Source organism: Carcharhinus amblyrhynchos, chromosome 6 (assembly GCF_965287045.1).
Source record: "Carcharhinus amblyrhynchos chromosome 6, sCarAmb.v2.hapA, whole genome shotgun sequence".
In the NCBI taxonomy this organism is placed as follows: Eukaryota; Metazoa; Chordata; class Chondrichthyes; order Carcharhiniformes; family Carcharhinidae; genus Carcharhinus; species Carcharhinus amblyrhynchos.
Window position 1 is genome coordinate 105245659 of NC_137329.1, and position 27667 is coordinate 105273325.

The 27667-nt window shown below is 40.9% G+C and overlaps 1 protein-coding gene across 4 annotated transcripts in view; it reads right to left on the reverse strand.

Annotated features, from left to right (window-relative positions):
* Nucleotides 1-27667, reverse strand: part of LOC145344182 (ras-related protein Rap-1b) — an 80009-nt gene that overhangs the window by 24800 nt on the left and 27542 nt on the right. For all 4 annotated transcript variants that reach the window (XM_080191122.1, XM_080191124.1, XM_080191125.1 and 1 more), the window contains 4 exons: nucleotides 10370-10458; nucleotides 5572-5640; nucleotides 4921-4977; nucleotides 2942-3082 (listed from right to left, as the gene is read on the reverse strand). In XM_080191122.1, coding sequence (XP_080047248.1) covers nucleotides 2942-3082; nucleotides 4921-4977; nucleotides 5572-5640; nucleotides 10370-10426 — 324 coding nt within the window. In that variant the 5' untranslated portion in view covers nucleotides 10427-10458. The remainder of the gene's footprint in view (nucleotides 1-2941; nucleotides 3083-4920; nucleotides 4978-5571; nucleotides 5641-10369; nucleotides 10459-27667) is intronic.

Genomic DNA, 27667 nt, shown 5'->3' on the forward strand with positions numbered 1-27667 from the left:
CTGCCAGATGAATCTTAAAAGGATAGGAGCCCCAAAAGCAGCTCTTTAGTTTTCAAGATGGGCATAAAATCTAGCTGGGGCTCCCTCAAATGGCCTATGTGGGCCACAAAAGCCTAGCAAAATCTAGCACAGTGCTTCAATATTAAGCCTTTTGGAAAAAATATAAAAACTGCGTACTTTCACTCCCAACACGACATCTTTCTTCAAGCCATACAGCAACTGGCTCCAATTAGCAGTAGGGTGGAATTGGATGCGACTAGAGTGGAAATGAGCAGGGGTTTCTGTGCTAGGTATAATACCATTTTCAACATGGTTGATAAGACATACAAACAGTTAAATTAGGAGCAGTAGGACATTTGGCCCCTTGAGTTTACTTCATTATTCAATTACATCATGGTAGATATAATTGTGGCCTTAACTTTCCTTCCTAACCTACAGCTCCTTTGTCAATCAAGAATTTATCAAACTCAGCCTTAAAAATATTCAATGACTCCACCTCCACTGGTCCCTAGGGTACAGTGTTCCACAAATGCACAACCAATGAATACATTTTCTCCTTACCTCCATCTTAAATGGGAGAGTCTTTTTTTTAAAGTGTCTTCTCTGGTTCCACTCTCCCGCAAAGGGAAGCATCCTTTCAGTATCCACCCTGTCAAGTCCCCTCAGGATCTTGTATGTTGTCTCAATAAGATTGCTTCTCATTCTTTTAAACTTCAATGAACATAGGCCTAACTCAACCAACATATCCTCATAGGATAACCTCCTCAATTCCAGGAATCAGACAAGCAAACATTTTCTAAACTGTGTGTAATGCAATTATGGTCTTTCTTAAATAAGTGGTCCAAAACTGTACACAGTATTCTAGATGTGGTTCCACCAATTCCCCATGCAACTGTAGTAAAACATCCCTACTTTTATTTTCCATTCCCCTCCAATAAATTACAACATTCCATTTACCTTCCTAATCACTTGCTGCATCTGCATACTTATTTTTTGATTCATGTTCTAGGATAGCCTGATTCCCTTGTCCTTAGTTTGTGCTGCCAAATTAAACAAGTTCACATTTACCAACATTATACGCAATCTGCCAAAGTTTTTGCCTACTCAACCTATCTATATCCCTTTGCAGACACCTTATATCTTCTTCACATAGATTCCTATACATCTTTGTCATTAGCAAATTAGCAGCCACACGTTTGATCCCATCATCCAAGTCATTAATATGGATTATAAATAGTTGAGAACCCAGCACTAGTTGACTGTGGCAGACCACTCATTACACCCCATCAACTTAGGAATGACTCATTTATGCCTGCTTCATTTCCTGTTAGCTAACCAAGACTCTACACACATACTAATAAGTTACCCCCTACATCATATAATCTTGTGTAACTTTTGTGGCACCTTATCAAATGTCTTTCCAATCTGATGAGACATTTCCACAATCAATGGAATTTTATAAAAATAAAATCAATACACCTATCATCTTTGAGGATGGAGGCCATCAAAATCTGGGGACTTGTCAAGTTTCAGTTCTATTAATTTTCTCAGCACTCTTTCCCAGATGATTTTAATTCTTTCAGTTTCAGCACCCTCCCCCCCAACCTCTCGATGCACACTTATTCCTAGGATGTTATTTGTATCCTCTATTGTGAAGGCAGATATAAAGTATCTGTTCAATTATCCACAATTTCCTCATTTTTCCATTACTCATTCCCCAAACACTCTGTGGAGGATCAACATTCACTTTACTTTTGCCCTTTTTAAAGTAATTGTAGAAACTCTACCATCTGATTTCATATTTCTAGCTATCAATTTCTCCCCCTTTTTTTTTGAAAGGAGTTCTTTGCCATTCCTTATATTCTGTCCGATCTTCTAATTTGCCATTAAACTTTGCATAACTCCACTTTTGTTTTCAGTTTGATACTACCCAGGAAAAGTCTACTGACTTTCAATGAGACTGGGTAATTCTGGCAGTGGCAGGGCTGTAAAATCTCACCCACCAGCTTTAACTTCAGTAGTCACAGATAATACATTCTTCCCCCAGAATCTCTCTCACTGGGATGCATCTTTGCTGAATGTTACAAAGTATCTCCTTAAATACCTGCCATTGCATCCCTACTGATTTGTATCTGAACCCAATTTAGCCAGTTGTCTTCATACTCCCAATTGTCCTCAAGCTCCAACGATAGCCTTAGGCCCTACCTTACTTTCCTTCAACCTGAATGTGAAATTCAATCCTGTTATGATCTTTGCAACTGAGGGACGTGTTTTCTACAAAGTCATCAATTAATCCTGTCTCACTGCACATTATCAGATCTAGGATAACCTGCTCTTTGGTTGGCTCAAGCACCTGCTGCTTCAAAAAATTATGCCAAAAACACTGAGATCATCTTCCAGGCTACCTTTGTCAACCTGATTTCCCCAATCTGTATTCAAGTTAAAATCACCCATGTTTATTGCCATAACATTCTCACAATGCCTCATTTCCTCTTGTACAAACTACCCCCATGAACTTCCTACTTTTACTATTTCTCATCTCTACCCAAACTGACTCTACATCTAATCTTCAGAATAAAGGTCACTTTCCTCTATTGTACTGTTATGCTTAATGTATGAAGTGGCCTGGTAATATTCCCCCTTGCAATCATTATGGGGGCAATAGCTGGCTTCCACTTGGCAACTCTAAAGCACTATTAAACAAGAACCCAGCCCTACAAGTTTGAGTTATGCAGCGATTTTACAACGTACTGTATAAACATAGGCACTTTTCAGTTTTAAGCCCTTTTCTTTAGTATAAGGGGAAATAAATTTCAGGTGTCAGTAATTTTTTCCACCCTTTCCTACTGGACATTTCTTTTTTTTGTTGGAGCCAAACACAAGTTAGCCCTGAAAATTATGGACATGGCTTTCCAGAGAAGGGTTGGTTGCACATACTTACATCATCCGTATCTTTGACTCGAAGAATTTGCTCTCTTAAATCCTGCAAGTCATTAAATGTTGACTGTGCTGTTATAGAATATACTAATGCAAAACCCTGTCCGTTCTTCATGTAAAGATCCCTCATTGCTGTAAATTGTTCCTGTAAATAAAATGCATCTAAATCAACTGTTGTTTTAAATTTTAGCATTTAAGAAGTTGCAACTTGATTTAGTCATTGAAAGAAGACAGCATAATTACTACACTGCGTTTTTAACCACGGAAATAAATTCATATCAAATTGAGCTTTTAATGAGTATGCTTTATGTCTTTCAATGGCAGTCAACACAGACTGCCTTGATCTTCTAAACTTCACAAATATTGTAACTTGGCCACCTTAATGATACAGCCATGTTCAGGATTAATTGCATTTTCAGCCAGTTTAATTTTTTTAAAAAGTCACTTTGAATAAGATGCTTGAAATATTATGAAATATCAAGAGTAGTAAATGGGTTCAGAATTTAAAAAAATACATCAGTAGATGTTCCTGGCAATTTTGTAATTCCTCAACAAATTAACAGGGCAGCACCATAACATTCCCAAATAACACAAATATATTCAACCCAGTGGGAAATCAACGTCCAAGATATCAAAAGATATCTTGTGAAATAAAGCAGACAGTATGTTAATACTGTATGGTTAATCTAATTGAAAGATCATAAAAATATCAAATCAAAAGCTATAGTAAAAGAAATTTCATGACAATTGTGTTTGTAAATGCCTGAAGGAATGGGAATAAAATCCGAAGTGACGGAAGTAAAGTTGCAACAAATTGAATAATGGAAAGGAACAGAGGCCTAAGGGGGAAAAAAATGATGATGCATTGCATTTCCAGAAGAAAAGGCTGATCAGAGGTATTATTTTGATGGTACACGAACCATATCCCTAATGGATTGCTGGACCTTGGAAAAGCAAAAATACTTTTCTCGTAAAAATATAATGAAACAGTCTCAGCAAAATTCTGTGGCAAACAAAAATGGCTAAAGTTACTCAAGTAAAATACATACATAGCATTAGTTGCACATTATACAAAGCCCATCATTTGGGGCGGCACGGTAGCAGAGTGGCTAGCACTGCTGCTTCACAGCTCCAGGGACCTGGGTTCGTTTCCCAGCTTGGGTCACTGTCTGTGTGGAATATGCATCTTCTCCTCGAGTCTGCATGGGTTTCCTCTGGATGCTCCAGTTTCCTCCCACACAGTCCAAAGATGTGTGGGTTAGGTTGATTGGCCATGCTAAAAATTGCCCCTTAGGGTCCTGAGATGCGTAGGTTAGAGGGATTAATGGGATATGGGGGTATGGCCTGGGTGGGATTGTGGTTGGTGCAGACTTCATGGGCCAAATGGCCACTTTCTGCACCGTAGGGTTTCTATGATCATGAGAGAAGCCAAAACTAGGGGCCATACATACAAAACAATTATTAATAAACCCATTGCAAAATAAAATGTTTCTTCACTCAGTGGTTAGAACGTGGAACTCCCTACCACCGGAAATGGTTAAGACAAATAAAGAAGATGCTGTCAAAAGGAAACTAAACGAGTACTTGAGAAAAGGAAATAAAAAGATGTGCTTAAAGGCAGAAATGAGGCAGTTGGAATGGGTGGAAACTTAGTTCAATACCAGCTTAGAGCTGTTGGGCTGAATTGGAAAAGCAAAAACACTTTTCTCGTAAAAATATAATGAAACAGTCTCAGCAAAATTCTGTGGCGAACAAACATAGCTAAGTTACTCAAGTAAAATACATACATAGCATTAGTTGCACATTATACAAAGCCCATCATTTGGGGCAGCACAGTAGCACAGTGGCTAGCACTGCTGCTTCGCAGCTTCAGGGACCTGGGCTTGTTTCCCAGCTTGGGTCACTGTGTGTGGAGTTTGCATATTCTCGTGTCTGCATGAATTGCCTAGTTCAAACTGTAGATTTTATGCAACTATGTCTTACCGTTCCAGCTGTATCCAGGATTTCAAGCATACATTGTTGTCCATCCACTTCAACTTGCTACCATAAAGAAAACACAGCAAGTTGAAACTTACAGGGATTAACCCAATTATTTCAGGCTTGTCTTAAATGTCAGCAATTTTTTTTCTACATTAATCAGGCAAAGAAAAATGTTGAACTAATTCTGACAAGTGCCAAATGAATTCATGCTATTATCTTAGTCAAGTCTGCATTACACAATATATTCAATGGAAACTTGCAAAATGTACTATGGTATAAACTTCTATAAAGGATTTCACAAAATAGGATTTGTACAACATTGAGCCACAATGAAAAACAATTACTAGCAGTATTTAGACATTTTCAGCTCAACACCCACACCCATTTTCTTGACACAAATAACTTATTACTGACCAAGTTTTACTTGTACGTTCCCAAAGCTGTGACATACAGCTATTTTAAGCACTTTAGAGAAGTACAGCATGCGTACTGGAGAAATTTTTCAGCAAGTTGTCCCACTCAACTATATGAGGCATGGAAGCTTATTAAATACCATCAAATTTAGATGGTATTTCCAGTTTATTTTTGAGGATATGACTTTATCATGCCCTAGCTTTGGACACATTAAGACTTTTGACTTTATGAATAACTCACCTTTCTGTAGGAGTCCTCTATTGTTGGATCATACTTTTCAACAAATATTCCTTGAACAAACTGTACAGTCTGCAAAACAGTGTAATTGGCCCAATATTACTATTAAAACAGACTAGAATACAGAAGTTGAACTTCACAAATCGATATAAATAATATAGAATTTGAAAAATATGCTCTGGATGAATACACTATATACCACTGTTGAAATTGTTCAATTCCTAGGATGTGTTGAGTTATAGAATCACAGAAAGGTTACAACACAGAGGCATTCAGCACATCATGTTTATGCTGGTGCAAAAGTAATTCAACTAGTCCCACTCCCTCCATTTTCCCTGTAGACCTGCTCTCTTCAGACAGTTATCTAATTCTGTTTTGAAAGCTATGATTAGATTTGTCTCGGCCACATTCAAGCAGTACATCTGATCCTAATCATTTGATACAAAATTCTTCCCCTCCTCATGTCTTCATTTTAAATTCCCGTACTCAGATTCTCAATCCCTCCACCTTCAGAACAGCTTCTCCCCGTCTATTATGTCCAGATCCCACATGATTTTGAGCACCTCTCTCAAATCTATTCTCAATCTTCTCCTTATCAATTTATCTACATAGCTAACCTTTCATTTCCAGAACCATTCTCATGAGGCTTTTCTGAACCCTCTCCTTTCTAAAGTGTGGTGCCCCAGACTTGGACGCAACATTCCAGCTGAGACCAAAACAGTGTTTTATAAAGGTTCACCATTGCCTTCTTGTTTTTGCAGTCTGTGTGTCTATTTACAAAGCCCAGGTTCCTGTATACCTCATAACCCCTTTCTCAATCTGCTCTGCCACATTCAATAATTTGTGTACATTTACTCCCAGTTCCTGCACCCATTTTAGAAATGCTTCCTTCATTTTATACTTTTCCTTTCTCTTTCAAGCTAAATATATCACTTAACACTTCTTCCCTGTATTATTTTTTATATTCATTCACAGGATGTGAGCTTTGCTGGCTAGCATTTATTGCCCATTCTTAATTGCCCTCGAGAAAGTGGTTGTGAACCACCCTCTTGAACCATTACACTTGTGCCAGATGGATGGCAATGCATCAGGAAGGAAGGGCCAAGATTTTGATCCATTTACATATGCCCATTCCACAAGCCTGTTCATGTTCTCTTGAAGTCCATCATTCATCCTCCTCAGTTCACAATTCTCCCAGGTTTGTTATCCAATCTCAACCAATGCAGCAATGGGATAAATAGTACTGGCTTATGCTTCACTTTGAGACAGGGCTCTCAATTATCACCATAAAGCTGGTGAAGAATGCATTAACATGAGTGAAATGGCACAGGGTCAATAAGATTAAGGAGGTAAATGCGTGGCTCAAAGATTGATGTGGGAGAAATGGGTTTGAATTCATGGGACATTGGCACCAGTATTGGAGAAGATGGGACCTGTTCCGATGGATGGTCTTCGTCTGAATCGTGCTGGAACCAGAGTCCTGGCGAATTGTATAACTAGGGGAGGGAGGGTTCAGTTGTATGGGGAATTACAAAATCAAAGGTAAAGGAGAGGGTAGGAGTGCAGGTTAATGATAAGGACTTTCAACTAGTTAAAGGAGCCGAGGGCTCAGGAGAGGTTAGTAACGTTTCCAGACCACATAATAGGAGAGAGAGTATAGAAGGTGGCAGGAATTTAACGTCAGGCAGAGTAAAAAAAAAAGTGACAAGCATGAGAAGGAAGGTGGTCAACACAGTGCAGGGAGATGGTCTGGGAAAGAATAACCAGTCTGTGACATGAAGGAATGCACTAACAATTCTGGTCCAGGTAAGAAAGATCAACATAAAGACACTTTACCTGAATGCATGTAGCATTCAAAACAAAGTGAATGAGTTGACAAATCAGTAAAAATGGATATGATCTAATGGCCATTACAGAAACTTGTTGCAGGGTCACCAGGACTGGGAACTGAATATTCAGAGGTATCAGACATTCCAGAAGGATTGACAGGAAAGAAAAGGAGGTGGGGGAGCTCTGTTAATTAAGGATAACACAGTAAGAAGTCCGACAACACCAGGTTTACGCACATCAATTAAGGATAACATCAGGGCAGTAGTGAGAGACGATATAGGCTCTAAGGAGCAAAATGTGGAATCAATCTGGGTGGAAATAAGGAATAGTAAGGGGAAAAAGTCACTGGTGGGTGTGGTCTATAGGCCCCCAAATAATAACTTCAAGGTGGAGTGGGCTATAAACAAACAAATAACAGATGTGTGTAAAAACGGAACAGCAATAATCATGGGAGATTTTAACCACCATATTGATTGGTCAACTCAAGTCGATCACGGTGGACTTGAGGAAGAGTTCTTAGAATGCTGTCGAGATAGTTTCCTCAAACGGTATGTTACAGAACCTACGAGGGAACAAGCTATCTTGGATCAGGTCCTGTGTAATGAGACAGGTAAAATTAATGATCTCCTTGTGAGGGATCCTCTTGGAATGAATGATTGCAATATGGTTGAATTTCTAATACAGATGGAGGGTGAGAAAGTAGGGTCCCAAACCAGTGTCCTCTACTTGAACAAGGGGGAGTACGATAGGATGAGGGCAGAGTTGGCTAATGTAGACTGGGAACACAGACTAGTTGGTGGGACAGTTGAGGAACAGTAGAGGATTTTTAAGGAGATTTTTCTCAGTTCTCAGCAAAAATATATTCCAGCGAAAAAGGAGAAATGTAAGAAAAGGGATAACCAGCCATGGATAACTAAAGAAATATAGGAGAGTATCAAATTAAAAACCAATGCATACAGAGCAGCCAAAATTAGTGGGGAACTAGAAGACTGGGAAAGCTTTAAAAAACAAAGAACTACTAAGAAAGCAATAAAGAAAGGAAAGATAGATTATGAAAGTAAACTAGCACAAAATATAAAAACTGATAGTCAAAGTTTTTGCAAATATATAAAACGGAAAAGAGAGGCTAAAGTAAATGTTGGACCCTTAGAAGATGAGAAGGGAGATTTAATAATGGGAAACAATGAAATGGCCGAGGCCTTAAACAAGATTTGTGTCGGTCTTCACAGTGGAGGACACAGATAGCATACCGATAATTGATGGTCATGGGACTGTAGGGGGGTGACGACTGTAAAACGATGACTATTACTAAACAGGTAGTGCTGGGTAGGCTAATGAGACTAAAGGTAGTCAAGTCCCCTGGTCCGGATGGAATGCATCCCAGGGTATTAAAAGAAACGGCACGCCACTGTTTAAAAAGGGAGGTAAACAAAAGGCGGGTAACTACAGGCTGGTTAGCTTAACATCCGTAGTTGGGAAAATGCTGGAATCTATCATTAAGGAAGAAATAGCAGGACACCTGACGCAGCATGGATTCATGATGGGAAAGTCATGTTTGATGAATTTACTTGATTTTTATGAAAATATAATGAGTGCTGTTGACAGAGGGGAACCGGTGGATGTGGTATATTTAGCTTTCCAGAAGGCATTCAATAAGGTGCCTCACAAAAGGTTGCTGCATAAGATAAAGGTACACGGAGTTGGGGGTAAAGTGTTAGCATGAACTGACGATTGGCTATCTAAGAGAAAGCAGAGAGTCGGAATAAATGGGTGATTTTCCAGTTGGCAGTTGGTGACTAGTAGCGTGCCGCAGGGATTGGTGCTGGGGCCTCAACTGTTTACCATATACATAGACGATCTGGAGGAGGGGGCCGAGTGTAGGGTAACAAAGTTTACAGATGACACAAAGATGACTGGGAAAGCAAACTGCGTGGAGGACACAAAGTCTGCAGAGAGATTTGGATAGGCTAAATGAGTGGGCAAGGGTCTGGCAGATGGAGTATAACATTGGCAAGTGTGAGGTTATCCACTTTGGAAGGAATAATAGTAAAATAGACTATTATTTACATGGTGAAAAATTACAACATGCTACTGTGCAGAGGGACCTGGGGCTCCTTGTGCATGAATCATAAAAACTCAGTTTGCTGAGTTATATCGCGAGACGGATGAGCACAGAAGCAGGGAGGTCTTGCTGCAATTGTACAAGATACTGGTGAGGCCACACCTGGAGTTCTGTGGACAGTTTTGTCCCCTTATTTAAGAAAGGATATATTAGCTTTGGAGGAGGTGCAGAGAAGGTTCACCAGGTTGATTCCAGAGATGAGGGGGTTAGGTTATGAGGAGAGATTGAGTAGATTGGGCCTGTACTCATTGGAGTTTAGAAAGCTGAGGGGAGATCTTATAGAGACATATAAGATAATGAAAGGGCTAGACAGGGTAGAAGCAGCGAGATTATTTCCACTTAGAATGGAAACAAGAACTAGGAGGCACAGCCTCAAAATAAGGGGGGAGAGCAGTTTAGAACAGAGTTGAGGAGAAACTTCTCTCAGAGAGTGGTGAATCTTTGGAATTCTCTGCCCATTGAAGCAGTGGAGGCTACCTTGTTAAATGTGTTTAAATCACAGATGGATAGATTTTTGACCAATAAGGGAATTTAGGGTTCTGGGGAGCAGGTGGGTAAGTGAAACTGAACCACTACCAGATCAGCCATGATCTTATCGAATGGCAGAGCAGGCTCGAGGGGCTAGATGGCCTACTCCTGCTCCTATTTCTTATGTTGTGTTCTTATGTCAGGATCACATTGGAGTGAGAAGGCGAGGGGGGGGCTTGTGGGTAATTAATCAGTCAGTTTTCAGTCTTGCAGTCACTGAAGTTAGATACAAGGAGGAATGGCAACTGCAGATCCATAAGAGTAGTCAAAAAGAAATTGGAAGCACACACAAATGTGACACAGCAATGTTATAGGACTCACCAAAGCTGACTTTCCGACTCCTCCTGAACCGAGGACCACCAACTTATACTCGCGCATTGTGTAGCGTTTTCAGTGAATATCGTTTTCAGCTGCACCAGAACAAAAATCGCAATTGTTTGATAAATATTGCAGTTCAAGTTAAATTAAAGGTCAATCTCGGAACAAAGACAGTCATATTACAGTAAGTTACATAGAACATACAAGCAAGGAAACAAGATATTCAGCCCGCTGGTTCATGCAGGTGTTTATGCCACCAACAAATCTCCTCAAATCCCTAGTCATCTAACCAGATCAGCACGATTAATCTCCCTTTGTGTTTATTTAGCTTCCCTTTAGACATATCTGCGCTTTGATTTGAAACAGTGTGGTTGCAAGTTCCACACAGTAACCAATCTATTGGTAAATAAGTTTCTCTTGAATTCCTTACTGGAATTACTTTTATTTATTACAGCTCATAGTTTTGCAAACACCACCCTCTTGAACTTTTTTTTCCAGATGTGATGATAAACCAAAGCCTCATTTCTTTGCTTAAATGGACTTGAATGACAGTTTTCAAGGAAGGTTAATGAAATTCTCTCCATGCCCTGGCTGGTTATGAGAGGAGGAGTGATCCTAACATGGTAGAATTCTTTGTCAAGGTGGATAATAATGTAGCTGATTCTGAGTTCAGGGTCCTGAATCGCAATAAAGGCAACTAGGGTGACATGAGGCATGAATTGGCTATGATGGACTGTGAAACACTACTGAAAAGAAAGACAGCGGACAGGCAATGGCAGCCATTTAAAGAATGAAGTGAACTCCAGAAATATTTATTCCCGTTTGGCGCAAGGGTGGTAAGGGAATCGTGGCCAAACAATTGCGTAGAAAGGAAATTAGCAATCGTATCAGATTCAAGGAAGACGCGTACAAATTGGTAAGAAAAAGCAATAGGCCTGAGGATTAGGAGCAGTTTAAAATTCAGCAAATGAAGATCAAGGGATTGATTAAAAAGAGAAAAATGGAGCATGAAAGTAAGCTAGCGAGGAACATAAAAATTGGCTGTAAAAGTTTCTATAGGTATGTAAAGATAAAAAATTGACAAAAACAAATGTAGCTTACAGTCAGAAACAGGAGAATTCATAACAGGGAAGAAAGAAATGGCTGAGGAATTAAATTTGTACTTTGCTTTAGTCTTCACAAAGAAAGATATGAATAAATGTGCCAGGAATGCTGAGAGAAAACATGTTTTTGTGAGGACTAAAAGAAGTCAGCATAAGTTGAGAAATGATTTTGGAGGACTTGATAGCATTGAAAGTGGATAAATCTCTGGGTCTTGATAATCTTCATGCCAGAATATTTAAGGAAGTGGCCCTGGAAATAGTGGCTATTTTCCAAAATTCTGTGGATTCTGGAACAATTTCTACAGATTGGAGGGTAGCTAATGTAAGCCTGCTATTCAAAAAGAGAGGTAGAGAGAAAACAGGGAACAATAGACCAGTGAGCTTAATGTCGGTACAGGGGAAGTTGCTAGAGTCTATTGTCAAGGATTTCATAACATTTGGAAGGCAGTGGTAGGATCGAACAAAGTCAATGTGGATTTCCAAAAGGGAAATCATGCTTGACGAATCTATTGGAATTTAAGGTTGTAACTCGCAGAAGTGACTGACGAGAGCCAGTGGATGAGGTTTATTTAGACTTTTAGAAGGCTTTTGAAAAGGTCTCACGTAACAGACTACTATGTAAAGTTTAAGCACATGGGACTGCAGGTAATGTCTCGAGAAGGACAGAAAGATGGTTAGCAGATAGGAAGCAAAGAGTTGGCATAAATGGATCTTTTTCTGATTGGCAGTCAGTGACTAATGGAGTTCTAGGACTCCAACTGTTCACATTGTATATTAATGATTTTGAAGAAGGAACTGAATTTATTATCTCCAAATTTGCAGACGATACAAAGTTGGGTGGGAGGGTGAGCTGTGAGGAGGATGCAGAGATTCTTCAGCGTGATTTGGATAAACTGTGTGGGGGCATGGCAGATACAGTGTAATGTGAATAAGTGTGAGGTTATCCATTTTGGTAGCAATAATAGGGTGACGGATTTGTTACTTGAATGGATGCAAATTGAGAGAGGTGGATACTCAACAAGATGTTGGAGTCCTCGTGCATCAGTCACTGAAAGTAAGCAATCAGGTGCAGCAGACAGTAAAGAAGGCAAATGGTATGTTGGCCTTCACAGCGAGAAGACTTGAGTATAGGGATAAGGACATTTTGCTGCAACTGCATAAGGTGTTAGTGAGGCCACACCCTGAATACTGTGTGCAGTTTTACATAATAAGAACATAAGAAATAGGAGGAGTAGGCCATCTAGCCTGCCCCGCCATTCAATAAGATCATGGCTGATCTGTCGTGGCTCAGTTCCACATTCCCACCCTCTCCCCATAACCCTTAATTCCCTCGCTTATCAAAAACCCATCAACCCGCGTCTTAAAAATATTTAGCGAGGCAGCCTCCACCACTTCAATGGGCAGAGAATTCCAGAGATTCACCACCCTTTTGAGTGAAGAAGTTCCTCCTCAACTCCATTCTAAACCGCCCCCCCTTTATCTTAAGGCTGTGCCCCCTAGTCCTACTGTCCTTTCTGAGCAGGAAGAGTCTCTCCACCTCTATCCTATCCATCCCATTCATCATCTTACATGTTTCAATGAGATCTCCCCTCATTCTTCCAAACTCTAACAAGTACAAGCCTAGTTTATTCAGCCTCTCCTCATAGCTCAACCCCCTCAACTCCGGTATCAGCCTAGTAAACCTCCTCTGCACTCCCTCCAAGGCCAAAATATCCTTGCGTAAGTGCAGCGACCAAAACTGCACACAGTACTCAGCTGCGGCCTCACCAATGCCCTATACAGCTGCAGCAAGACCTCCCTACTTTTATATTCAATCCCCCTTGCTATGAAGGCCAGCATCCCATTCGCCTTCCTGACCACCTGCTGCACCTGCAAGCTGGGTTTTTGTGACTCATGCACAAGGACCCTGAGGTCCCTCTGCACCGTCGCCTGCTGCAGTTTCTCGCCACGTAAGTAATAGTCCTCCCTACCATTATTCCTACCAAAGTGGACCACCTCGCACTTGCCAACATTAAATTCCATTTGCCAGTTCCTGGCCCATTCGCCCACCCTATCTAGATCCTTCTGCAGACTCCACATCCTCCACGCAATTTGCCGTTCCACCAATCTTGGTGTCATCAGCAAATTTCGACACCATACACTCGGTTCCCTCCTCCAGATCATCTATATAAATGGTAAATAGCTGAGGCCCCAGCACCGACCCCTGGGGCACTCCACTAGTCACCAACCGCCAATCCGAATAGCACCCATTAACCCCCACTCTCTGCCTTTTGGTGTCCTTATCTGAGGAAGGATGTCCTTGCTGTAGAGGAGTACAGCGAAAATTTACCAGGCTGATTCCTGGGATGCCAAGTCTGTCATACAAGGAGAGACCAAATTAGTTAGGATTATATTCAGTGAAGTTTAGAAGCGAGAGAGGAGATTGCATAGAAACTCAAAATTCTAACAGGGTGAGACAAGATAAATTCAGCAAGAATGTTCCCAATAGCAGGGGGGCCCAGAACTACGGTCATAGTTTGAGGATGAGGGGTAAACCATTTAAAAATTTCTTCACTCAGAGGGTGGTGAATGTGTGGAATTCACTACCATTGAACGTAGTCGAGGCCAAAACGTTGCCTGACTTCAAGAAGAAATTAGATATAGCTCTAGGCTAAAGGGATCAAGGGATATGAGAGGAAAGCGGGGGGGAGAAATCAGGATATCGAATTTGATCAGCTATGATCAAGGTGGATGGCAGAGCAGGCCTACTCCTGCTTCTAGTTTCTATGTTTAATCATCATTCAGTACGATTGAAATGGTAATCTCAGTCTTTAATGTTTGTTCTGTATAAAAGGGAAATCCTAAAAAAAACAACACAAATACAAGAGATAATGTCACTGCATTCCCAATAAAGAAGATGCTGAGAATGTAAAAGCAGCACCTGCAAACAAAACAGTAGCCCAAAAAAAAATCAAAAAAAAAACCCTCAACAAAAAACTGGACATGTAGTCCAGTCATTGTAAATTTTGCCTTTTCTCCATTCTGTTCAAAATAATATGGGAACCAAAACTAATCTCAATACCTCAATGATCTAACCAAGGTTCCATACAAGTTTAGCTCTGCTTTTTAATTCTTCACTTCTGGAAATAAATGATATGATACTTTTGGTGATGTGCCTCTCTGTATCCTCCAGATTCCATGGGGCCTTTACTTCATTTAGAGTCCAACATGTGAAGGTCAGGAACTGCAGGTCCTGGCAACTCTTGAGGACTTCCTGTGGATGCTGAAGATCTAAGGTTATGCCTGTAATTTGGTGCTTGAGTGAGTAGTCAGGCATCCAGGGGAACCAGGAGACCAGACTGACCTGCCAAGATTTTAAGAGTATTTTTCTGTTTTTGACCAGATTGGAACTGTGTTGCTGATGCCATCCAAGTCTAGTAATTGAAGTGGGCCCTGGAAAAACCTTCAAGACCCAAAAAGATAGAAGGTTGGTGACTCCATGCTATGGACCTTTAGAAAAAAGGTATCACTTTGGAGCGGTAGTGTTCTGCTTGGCGTGGCCAAAGAGCTTTAAATGTGCTCATGACTTGATGTTTGAGTGTACTCTGGAATCCAGAGTAACAGACTCTCAGGAGGAGAGATCAAAACTGAGGTGGACTGTTGTTGGAAACATTATCTTCTGTATTTGTGTTGTGTTTTTTAGGATTTCCCTTTTATACAGAACAAACATTAAAGACCGAGACAGATTATCATTTCAATCGTACTGAATGATTGGAGTTTGAACCAAGGCAAGGTGTTCAAAGATGAAGATTGGAACCCCTCATGACAGAGATGGAGTTTCAATGAGATTGCCTGACAAAATGTTACTGATGTATGGGTGGGTTATTGGAAAATCAGTGACTGTCTTGGTTGCATCTGCAATTTATTGTGTAATGCTAGTATGTTCAACCATAATGGGTTTGTTAATTCACATGTACCTCAAACTTACTTTGAATGTTAAGTGTACATGATAGATATTGCAAGTTAGCTTTACTATGTAAAATTAGAAAGATAAAACAATTTTTGTTTGTTCAAGAACATAAGAAATAGGAGCAGGAGTAGGCCATCTAGCCCCTCGAACCCACCCCGCCATTCAACAAGATCATGGCTGATCTGTCGTGGCTCAGTTCCACATTCCCGTCCTCTCCCCATAACCCTTAATCCCCTTGCCTATCAAAAACCTATCGACCCGCGTCTTAAAAATATTGAGCGAGGTAACCTCCACCACTTCAACGGGCAGAGAATTCCAGAGATTCACCACCCTTTGAGTGAAGAAGTTCCTCCTCAACTCCGTTCTAAACCGTCCCCCCCCCCTTTATCCTGAGGCTGTGCCCTCTAGTCCTACTGACCTTTCTGAGTGGGAAGAGCCTCTCCACCTCTATCCTATCCATCCCATTCAACATCTTATACATCTCAATGAGATCTCCCCTCATTCTTCTAAACTCTAACAAGTACAAGCCTAGTTTATTCAGCCTCTCCTCATAGTTCAAAACCTGTGAAAATTTGAAGCGTTATTCACTCAAGTATCTGGAGTCACAAAATCTATGTTAAATATTATTGGTCCCCAGTCAGATTTCTCAACAACTTTGGGGGTTCTGGCCAAGGATTAGAGCAATACGATTTCATTATTCTTCCTACCAAAACTGATCTACATTGAAATTAATTTGCTAATTTTAGATCCATTCCACCACATTAATTGTTATACTTGTTGCAGTCTTCCCTGGCATTGACTATATCTTCAACTTGACATTATCGGCAAATTTCAAAATTATACTTCAGAACCTGTCTGCATCTTTTATATAAACTGTGAATAGCAGATTCTTGCAGAACACCACTTCCCAGCTTTTGCCAGTCAGGAAAACCCCATGATTGCCTTGCAGCCACATTTCCATCGATTCAGTTGTATCCCCGACACTATTTTTAGTCATGACTCTACTACTTTATCAAAGGCTACTGAAGTAACAAATTTCTAATATATTAACACCGGTGACAATTAACACCACGTGGAAAGCTATTTATAAACAGAAAACAAGCTGAAATTTCCAACATAATTTAGTGCCTCCAACAATTGCCCACAAGTATATCTTTTCAAATAAATTGTGGTACACACTGTTACACACGTGTGATTATACTACATATTCATAGAAATGAAAAGTGGCAAGCGCCATCAGTAAAAGGATTCACAGGCATTGGTACTACCACTAGGAAAGGGCAGCAGTGATACATGATCTGTAAGCTTGACCTAAATGGCAAGTCCATTTAAATATTGAAAAATCAACTATTTTTAAATTAAAATTACTTCACTGACAACAGTTCACAGATTCACATCAGCCAAAAGCTAGTCAGCGTAGGATATTACAAGCAGATAGTGCTGAAGAGAAACCTTATAATTAAAACATCACAAAATCATTATGGCCAAAACAGTGTTGTAATAGCTACCTATGACTACAAATTTGATTGGACAATTACCTTCAAGAATAAAACCAATTTCTTATCCAAGTAAGCTTTGTTTGCCACTCAGTACCACAAGGAATTCTTCCTCATTGCTTCTAGAAAGAACCAATTCAGATCCAGCAGGAATTCATAGGTATAGTCACCATCTGTTGTGCCCCATGTATCTGCCAACTCTGGCCTTACTTTGCAAAGAACAGAGATTCAGAACTTTCCTATCTGCCTTTGGTCTAGTGTACGGTGTCTCTGTGAAAGGAAGTAAGTTACTACTGAGTGTACAAACTTCCTCGACTACGAAAGGTTAAATTCTCCACTGCTTCCAAATAAAAGGTTGAAGACTGTTGCATGAAAGACTGAGTCGCTCAAATGATGGACTTCATCTGCTTTTCCTAGGATTCCTAGAGGTATGCCAACTTAACAAAAGGTGTATATTAATTCTCCCTGTTCTTCACAATCAATGATCTGCTGCCCTTTGCAGCTAAGAGGAGCAATAATCCTGTGTTTGACTGGAAGGTCTATACTGCCTGAACCTTACGACTTGATGTCTGATGGATGAAGGGTCTTGGTTGAAGCCAGTCAAGGTCATCTGCAATTATGTTAACAGCACTGCAGTATCAATTTTAAAAATTGTGTCAAAGCCTTGAACTTGGACTTTAACTGACCAGTAGTCTGGATTAATATTAAATTTTTCTGGACTGTGCATTTCTCAGAAGCAATGTGTTTCATAAGTACTTTCTGATCTTCAATATCTTCAATTTAAGATTAAAATTACAGGATTTGCAGAAACACATGAAATATCCAGTTCTTTCACACTGAAAGCATTCTCATCCTGTCACGCTGTTTTTTTGATCCATGTTGGGTTTTCGCACCATAATGTAAACATCTCAAAATGGCTACTGGCATGGAATTTCTCACACTCACTTTTGGTTTGGCATGCTATGTCTGTGGGCCTGCTGACCATGGACCTAGCCAACTGATGAGTCATGTAAAGCCTCAGTGACGTCTCAAATTATAGCCCACTCTGATGCTTGGAGTTGGGGCCTCATCATGCACTGAATTTCCCACTCAATATCAAAGTTCTGCAGCAGATTTGAAAAAGGTTTTGAAGGCTGTAAGAATGGACACAAGTCTACAGTGGATTCCTACATGTTCTGCCTTAGGAGAATGTCAGCTGTTGCTGGACTTGCTGCATGAAGAAAGCAACAAATTTAAAGCTTTGGTTTCTCTCTGTGATGACTTGATTGATCCTGCTTGGTAACAGAGAAAATAGCATTTCCATAACTCTCACAGGTGGCCTCTCTTCAAACAGGCAGGGCAAGGGCAGAGACAGCTCACCACATACAGTCATCATTACCTTCCTCTAATGTACTTTGCCAATTTTTTTACAAATAGTTTTCAAAGGGTTCTTCACTGTGGGGTTCCTTCAACACTGATGTGTTGTTTGTACAATAATAGAACTGAGATGAGTATTTCTCAATGCGTGACTTGGTTCTTAGACTGATATAGACACTTGTTTATTAGCACAACATCTAAACAGGTTAGAGTAGGCATGTTTCTCCAAGGCATGATTTCAACCTTCCTCTCAGATCTAACACAAATCAAACCACATTGTGATTTCAGTGGTACAACATCAATGTCATTTATTAGCATATTTTAAAGTTTATTTTGTTAGTGTCACAAGTAGGTTTACATTAACACTGCAATGAAGTTATTACGAAAATCTACTCGTTGGCACATTTCAACGGCTGTTCAGGTACACTGCAGGAGAATTTAGCATGGCCAATGTACCTGACCAGCATGTCTTTCGGACTGTGGGAGGAAACTGGAGCACCTGGAGGAAACCCACACAGGCATGGGGAGAATGTGCAAAATCCACACAGACAGTGACCAAAGCCTGGAATCAAACCCAGGTCCCTGGCACTGCGAGGCAATAGTGCTAAGCACTGTGCCACCATGCTGCCCCATATCCTGTTAATCCTTTATACTATACTCTGGTTACAGAAGGGGAACCAAATGAGGGTATTTTCAAAAAACTGGCAAAGTACATTAGAGGAAGGTAATGATAACCGCATGTGGTGAGCTGTCTCTGCCCTTGCCCTGCCTGTTTGAAGAGAGGCCACCAGTATGAGTTATGGAAATGCTATTTTCTCTGCTACCGAGCAGCATCAATCAGGTCACCACAGAAAGGAATCAAAGCTTTAAATTTGTTCCTTTCTTCATGCAGTAAGTCCAGCAACAGCTGACATTCTCCTAAAGCAGAATGTGTAAGAATCTACTGTGAACTTGTGTGTCCATTCTTACAGCCTTTAATACCTTTCCAAATCTGCTGTAGAACCTTGTTATTGAGTAGGCAATTCAGTGCACGACGAGGCCCCAACTCCAAGCATCAGAATGGGCTATAATTTGAGGCGTCACCGAGGCTTCACATGACAGGAAAGATGTGTCCAAAGATGTGCGGGTTAGGTTGATTGGCCATGCTAAGAAATTGCCCCTCAGTGTCCAGGGATGTGTAGATTAGAGAGATTAGTGGGTGTAATATGTAGGGATGTGGGGGGGGTAGGGCTTGGGTAGGATTGTGTTTGGTGCAGACTTGATGGGCCAAAGGGCCTCCTTCTGCACTGAAGGGTTCTACGATTCTATATTAGATAACAATGTAGCTGACCACACACACCAAAAAGGCTGCTGAACAGCTGAAGAATAAGTCAGGAAAATGCCAGTTTCTCCCAGTCATCATTGTCCTCTTTATGTCAGTTAAAAAGATCCCCTCCTGAGACTAACTTGTTTCAGCAGCACTTCACGAGAATTGACTAAACAATGGAATCGGAATCTTGCAATAATCTTTGAAGGAAGATGGAAAAACTCCTTTAGAACCATTAGCTTCTATGGTTACTGAGCTTAGTAATAAAGTAATTAGATTAAACTATGATACTGCCTTTGGTCTTGCTTTATTGGGGCTAGTAACTATGCGCACAATTATGCAAGCATGTCACTCCACATTCAACAACACATGTTCAACAGCCGTAATTGTCAGAGAAAATTGTTTTGACGTTGATGCCTATACAAGATGTTGGTCAAATGATTTTCCCCCTGATGTATTCCATATATTTTATATAACCTCCAAAATCTCTCAACTTCAGCTTAACAAAACCCGACAACTCAAATGCACAACTGAAAAACAGCCCTGAAGACCAAGATCTTTAATGTTAATTAATTTAGTACATTAAATTATTCCATTAAATTGCATTTCACAATTTTAGAGCTTTGGGATCACATTTGGAAATTAAATTTATTTTTGTGAAAACGGAAACCTAATGACTAATGAATGATTCACGAAGAGCACTTCGAATTAAATCATAAAAAAATCACAGAACGATTACAACATAGGAAGAAGCCTCTCAGCCCATCGTGTCTATGGCAGCTCCCTGCAAGAGCAGCAAATCTAGTCTCATTGTCCTGTCTTTTCCTTGTAGCCCTTCAAAATCTCTCCAGATAACAACCCAGTTTATGAAAGCCACAACTAAATCTGTCTCTACAACAACATGCTCAGGCAGTGCATTCCCAGGTGTTAACCACTCACCATGTAAAAACGCTTTTCACAATGCATTGTGATACAAGCAGTTATAAAGCTTCAAGAAATTCAGTAGTTCATCAATTGTATTATGGGGCTGTAAACATACCTAAGAAGCGCTTTGTGAAATTGTGAATGATCGAATTAATGGAACACGGCGGCATGGTGGCTAACACTGCTGTCTCACAGCGCCAGGGACCTGGGTTCAATTTCCAGCTTGAGTCACTGTCTGTGTGGAATTTGTACATTCTCCCTGTGTCTGCGTGGGTTTCCTCCGGGTGCTCCAGTTTCCTCCTACAGCCAAGAGATGTGCGGGTTAGGTGGATTGGCCATGCTAAATTGCCCCTTGGTGTCAGGAGGGCTAGCTAGGATAAATAGATGGGGTAATGGGGATAGGGCATGGGTAGGATTGTGGTCAGTGCAGACTCAATGGGCCGAATGGCCTCCTTCAGCACTATAGGGATTCTATGAAAATTTATTTCTGAGGAAAAAAAGAGGGCAACATTCCCAACATCTCCTTATTGGTGACATGGTGTTTACATAAGAACATAAGAAATAGGAGCAGGAGTAGGCCATCCAGCCCTTCGAGCCGGCCCCGCCATTCAATAAGATCATGGCTGATCTGTCGTGGCTCAGTTCCACTTTCCCGCCCTCTCCCCATAACCCTTAATCCCCTCGCTTATCAAAAACCCATCAACCCGCGTCTTAAAAATATTTAGCGAGGCAGCCTCCACCACTTCAACGGGCAGAGAATTCCAGAGATTCACCACCCTTTGAGTGAAGAAGTTCCTCCTCAACTCCGTTCTAAACCGCCTCCCCTTTATCTTGATGCTGTGCCCCCTAGTCCTACTGTCTTTTTTGAGCGGGAAGAGTCTCTCCACCTCTATCCTATCCATCCCATTCATCATCTTATACGTCTCAATGAGATCTCCCCTCATTCTTCTAAACTCTAACGAGTACAAGCCTAGTTTATTCAGCCTCTCCTCATAGCTCAACCCCCTCAACTCCGGTATCAGCCTAGTAAACCTCCTCTGCACTCCCTCCAAGGCCAAAATATCCTTGCGCAGGTGCGGCGCCCAAAACTGCACACAGTACTCCAGCTGCGGCCTCACCAATGCCCTATACAGCTGCAGCAAGACCTCCCTACTTTTATATTCAATCCCCCTCGCTATGAAGGCCAGCATCCCATTCGCCTTCCTGACCACCTGCTGCACCTGCAAGCTGGGTTTTTGCGACTCATGCACAAGGACCCCGAGGTCCCTCTGCACCGTCGCCTGCTGCAGTTTTTCGCCCCGTAAGTAATAGTCCTTCCTACCATTCTTCCTACCAAAGTGGACCACCTCACACTTGCCAACATTAAATTCCATTTGCCATTTCCTGGCCCATTCGCCCAGCCTATCTAGATCCTTCTGCAGACTCTCCACACCCTCCGCACAATTTGCCTTTCCCCCAATCTTGGTGTCATCAGCAAATTTTGACACCCTACACTCGGTTCCCTCCTCCAGATCATCTATATAAATGGTAAATAGCTGAGGCCCCAGCACCGACCCCTGGGGCACCCCACTAGTCACCAACCGCCAATCCGAATAGCACCCATTGACCCCCACTCTCTGCCTCCTATTTGACAACCAATCCTCTATCCACGCTAACACCCTACCCCCAACTCCATGTCCCCTGACCTTCTGCAATAACCTCTTGTGAGGTACCTTGTCTTCCAAGGAAATTTAAATCTTTTGCACCTTTATGGCATATTCTTTGAGAAATGTCTGTTGTATTTGCATTCCCTAAATTAGAAAAACAATGCTCAATTTAGCAATTATATTCCATCACAAGTAGTGTTTACTGCAAATCCCAGGTGCATATTAAGATATTAACTGCTTAGTTAAGGAAGCTCACTAAGACCCTTACATCCCAATTACTAATACGTTCCTCACTGTTAAAATGAAACTAATTACAACTTATCAAAGAATCTCCGAAATAAGCCAACACAAGATCCACCAAGCGCAGCAGTCATGTTAGATATGACCTATGCATTGACTTTTCTTGCTGAATTAAGCACATATTCCAAGAAATTAAACAGTTATAGAACATTATGACAAATGACTTAACAAGCAATTGAAAATTTCTGAAATTAGACATGGGTACAGGAATATATGGACTTATTTTTGACCACTAAAACCCAAATCGATGCCAAATATGATTAGTCACCCAGAATGGCTCTGTCAAAGCAGGAAAAAAAATGACTAACATATGGCCTTCAACAATGATGCAACTTATAATTGCTCAGTTTAGAAATCTGGAGACACAGATGGAAATTTTGACCTACGTGTAGTTTAAAAATACAAACAGCATTAAACATATTAGAAATTAGATCAATCTTTAAATGTTCCAATTCATTGCATAATCTTGCTCATGAAAGTAGAGTTCAAGTTTGCAGAGCAAAAGGTTTTAAAAGCAAACATGAAAAATTGCCAAGTGTTCATACAAAGCAAACAATGCCTTTTATTCTATTGTTATAAAACTGTATCCCAAACCCAACAGTAAACTGCCATATCATGCAGTAAATTATGGAAATTTAATTTGCTTAATTTGTTCATATAAAACAATTCCCTGCAGACACATCAACCACATTTTCCAGCACCAAAAACCATGTTTTTGCATTTATGGTTCGCTATCCAGAATGTACATGCTAATTACCACATACCACATCCCTCATCCCTTCCAACTTCGCCATGTTAAACACCATGTCGAGGAAACACAGCAGCAAGAGCACAGAATGCAATCTGGTTGGGGAATTTGGAGTCCATCGCCAAGAGTGACTTGGTAGCACCAATACAGATTGAGCTGACAGAGTCCCAAGGGCACAGCCTCTAGGCTAGGTCTGCAACAGACGATGACAGAACCAACAAGAGGGGAAAAGAGACTTGACCGCGTCCTTAACCTGCCTGCTGCAGGTGCAACTGACATCACTATCATTAGAAGTGACCACTGCACAGTCCTTGTGAAGACAAAGTGCCATGTTCACATTGAGGGTACACAACATGTTGTGTGGCACACCCACAGTGTAAAGGCAGGGCATCCATGAGGTACTGTTGGACGTCAAGTGCAGCAGAATTGTGCCCAATCACAATCTACAATTTCATGGTCCAGGCATACCACCCACACCACCATTACCAACAAGACAGGGGATCAAGCCAGGTTCGTTGAGGAGTTCAAGAGGGCATAACAGGAGCAGCACTAAGCATATCTAAAAATGAGGTGTCAACTTGGTGAAGCTACACCACAGAAGTATTTTGGTTCAAATATGGAGAAAATAAATTAATTCCAGAGGGGAGGTAACTGCCCTTGACATCAAGACAGCATTTGACAGAGTTTGGTATCAAGGAGTCCCAGCAAAACAGAAGTCAATGAGAATCAAGGGGCAGGGGAACTCTTCAGTGGTTGGAGTCATACCCAGCACAAAGGAAGATAATTGCAGTTGTTGGAGGTCAATCACCTTAGTTCCAGGATATCACTTCAGATGCTCCTCAGGGTAGTGTCCTAGGCCCAATCATCTCCAGGCTGTTTCATCAATGACCTTCCTTCCATAAAGACCAGAAATAGGGAAGTTCACTGATGATTGCCCAATGTTGGCACCATTCACGACTATGTCCAAATGCAGTAAGACCTGGACAATATCCGGGTTTGGATTGACAAGTATAAATGTTTATCAGGTTCAAGGCCCTGCATCAAATATGCCAAGGTACTTTACAGAAGCATTATAAAAAACAATATAACACTGACCCCACAAAATATTAGACAAGATGATCAAAACCTTCCAGAGGGAGCTTTGATGGAGTATTTGAATGAATGAAAATGAGATAATGAGGTGGAGGCATGTAGGGAGGAAACTTTAGAGCTTGGGCTCATGCAACTCAAGGCAGGGTCACCAATGATGGAGCAATTAATCAAGAACACAAATTCAGAGATAGAGGAGTGCAGATATGTGGAGAGATGAGGAGAGATGAGGCTATTGAAATATTTAAAAACAAAGGTGAAAATTAAAAGACTTTGCCAATGTAGTTCAGCAAGCACAGGAGTAATAGGAGAACTGGATATGCAGCAAGATACAGTTTTGGATGAATTCAAATTTACAGAGGGTAGTCTAGTGGAGACCAGTCAGAAGTGTGTTGGAATAGTCAAATCTCAGAGCTGACAAAAGCATGAGGGAGGGTTTCAGTCTCAGGGGAGTGTCCTAGGCCCAATCATCTCCAGGCTGCTTCATCAACGACCTTCCTTCCATAAAGGCCAGAAATAGGGAGGTTCACCGATGATTGCACAATGTTCGCACCATTCACGACTATGTCCATCCCCATAACATCCCCAATGTTATGGGGATGGTATTAGGTGGTCTTTGTGATGGTTCGAAGTTTCTCCCTGGGTCAAACATGACACTGAGGTTGTGAACTGTCTGGTTTACTCTCAAGACTGTTGCCAGGGTAAGAGAATGAAGTTGGTAGCTAGAGAATGGAATTGGTGGGGACCAAAAACTGTGGCTTGTCTTCCCAATATTTAATTAGGGAAATTTCTGTTCATCCAATACTGAATTTCAGATAAGCAGTCTAATGTTTTACCAGTGGAGTTGCTGAAAGGTGGTGGAGAGGTAGATCCGGGTGTTGTCAGCACATGTGAATACTAATGCTGAGCTTGCGGATGATTCCAGAGTGGAAGCATGTAGATGTGAAATAGGAGGGAGTCAAGGATAGATCCTTGAGTAAACAGTGTGGTATAGTAAGAGAATGGAACCAAGTGAGAGCAATCTCAACTGCTGAATGGCAATGGAAAGGGTTTGGAGGAGATGGGATGTTCAACCACATCAAAGGTTACAGACAGATTGAGAAGGATGAGGAAGGAAAGTTTATCTTCGTCAGTCACGTAGGATCATTTGTAGCTTCAATAACAGCGGCTTCACTAGTGTGGCAGGGCAGAAACATAATTGGAGGGATTCAAACATGGAGTTCCAGGAAAGAAACTGATTTGGAAGGCGGCAACGCGTTCCCAAGTATTTGCAGAGGAAGGGCAGTGGGATCAGGGCACGATTTCTTGAGGGAATGATGACAAATTTTGTTGACAAATCAACTATTGAACAGGGAATTGTTAACAATATTAACAAACATGTGGACAAGTGGTGAAGTTGAGTGGTCAGCATTTTAATGGGTATAGGATTGAAGCCAGGTGGTGGATCTCATGGACAAGGTGAGCTCAGAGAGGGCATAGGAAGCAGGGGTGGTAGTCAGAAAGGCAGAGACAGAGATAGAGAAATTGAGAGAAAAGTGCAATTTCGGGACTGGGACTGTAAGGAACATTACAGGAAGTTTGATGAGCTGGTGGAAGAGTTAGTGCTACAAGTGGTCTCTGCACCCTAGGGCTGATGAGGGGAAAAGTTGATCACTTTTGAATTTAACTTTCCCACTTCCAATACAATGTATACGTGTGGACTTCAGGAAGAATGGGTTTGAAACACAACAGCCAAAAGGCCTACAAACTCTCAATATTAAGGTTCAGACACTAATAAAGGCCATTTAGATAAGGTATCAAACTATAACCAACGTCTGAGGAATTATACTCTTAGCAATGACTGACATTCAGGAGGACAAATATAAAAAAAGGTTAATATGCAAAAACATTACTTGCATTTTTAGAAACAGTCCCAAAAAGGACATGTCCAACCCTGAAAATATTACTTTTAGCTCCTGGCTTACGTCTGTTGTCTAACATGCATCAACATAATCGTGGAATGCAGTGCAGGCAATTAGAGCAAATGTTTAGGTTTGAAAGAAAAATGTAATTTTCAATCATGACAAAGTTTACTTGAGTGAGCTATAAAAATTTATTTGTGGCAGACACATACATTTGCCTAAAAGGCGCAATGCAACTATATAGGCACCACTGTCAAAGTCATAACAGTCTGGTTTCAAACTGCCTTTAGTTTAGCTAAATTCTATGCAAACCATCAGTTGGGGAAAAGATCAGCGCTGGGTAAGCTGAGGTGTGTATCTTGACCAATTCCAAGATTGACCAACAGCTTTTTGTGTCATTGTTACAAATCAGCCGGCTTTGCTGTAGTTAGCACCTTGCATTGCACCATTGATGTCACTGCCCAAGGCGTCTGATGGTGTTAAAGCCAGGCATTTGCTGCATGGTTGCATCTAACTGCTTACCAAACTAAATCCCTCAGCACAAAAAGGCACAAAAGATTGCTGACATCTCTAGGGAATTCAATGTTTTATTTCACACACTGACTGAATTGTTCACTATTACAATACAAGCTCCATTAATTGTTTGCAAATTCACCCTGTAGAAACTATCTGAATCACATAGATACATGCTAATTGATTACAAATGGTATCACACCTGGGGAGCCAAGACTAAGCTCAGTCTTCAGGTGATGTGGAATCAGATGTCTAAGGATATTTGGGACAAGGCAGTAATAACTTTAGATCTGCACAGCAACAAAGATTTAAATTCACTCCATCGTGCATTTTGATTCAATACTCCTGGCCCTCCTGGATCCTATATTACCTTTCCTGACTTTCCACAAAAATAGTATTGTTAGAACCACCTGCCATATAGTCTTGTTTTCAACATAGACATGAGTGAGAGGAAGAGTTTTTTCTACAATTTTATTCAACACCAAACAGCACAAAATAAACAATGATGAACTATCACTTGAACATCTTAATATGCACAGTCAAATTTGCACGTTAAGTCACCATCTACATTGTGTTATACTGGCGTCTAGTCCTGCTTCTGCATGCTATATTTTGAACACATTTAAGTTTATGTATTGCTACAGTTGTTCTGTTATAATTCATTTAAAGGTGCATCAGCTTATGGTTCCAATTAGTAAACAAATGAATAACACATTACATTTCATTCTGCCAATTTTAGTCTGATGTACAAATTTTAACCACAGATTGACCTGACCAGATTAAAAGCAAAACTAAATAATACAGATGCTGGAGATCTGAAATAAAGACAAAGTGCTGGAAATACACAACAGGTCTGGCAGCATCTACAGCGATAGAAACAGAAGTTAATAACCAGTCCAATATGGCTCCTCTTCTATGAGCCAACAATCTAGTCAGGCTCCATTGCTCCATCTTCTTTCAAGGGTGAAGC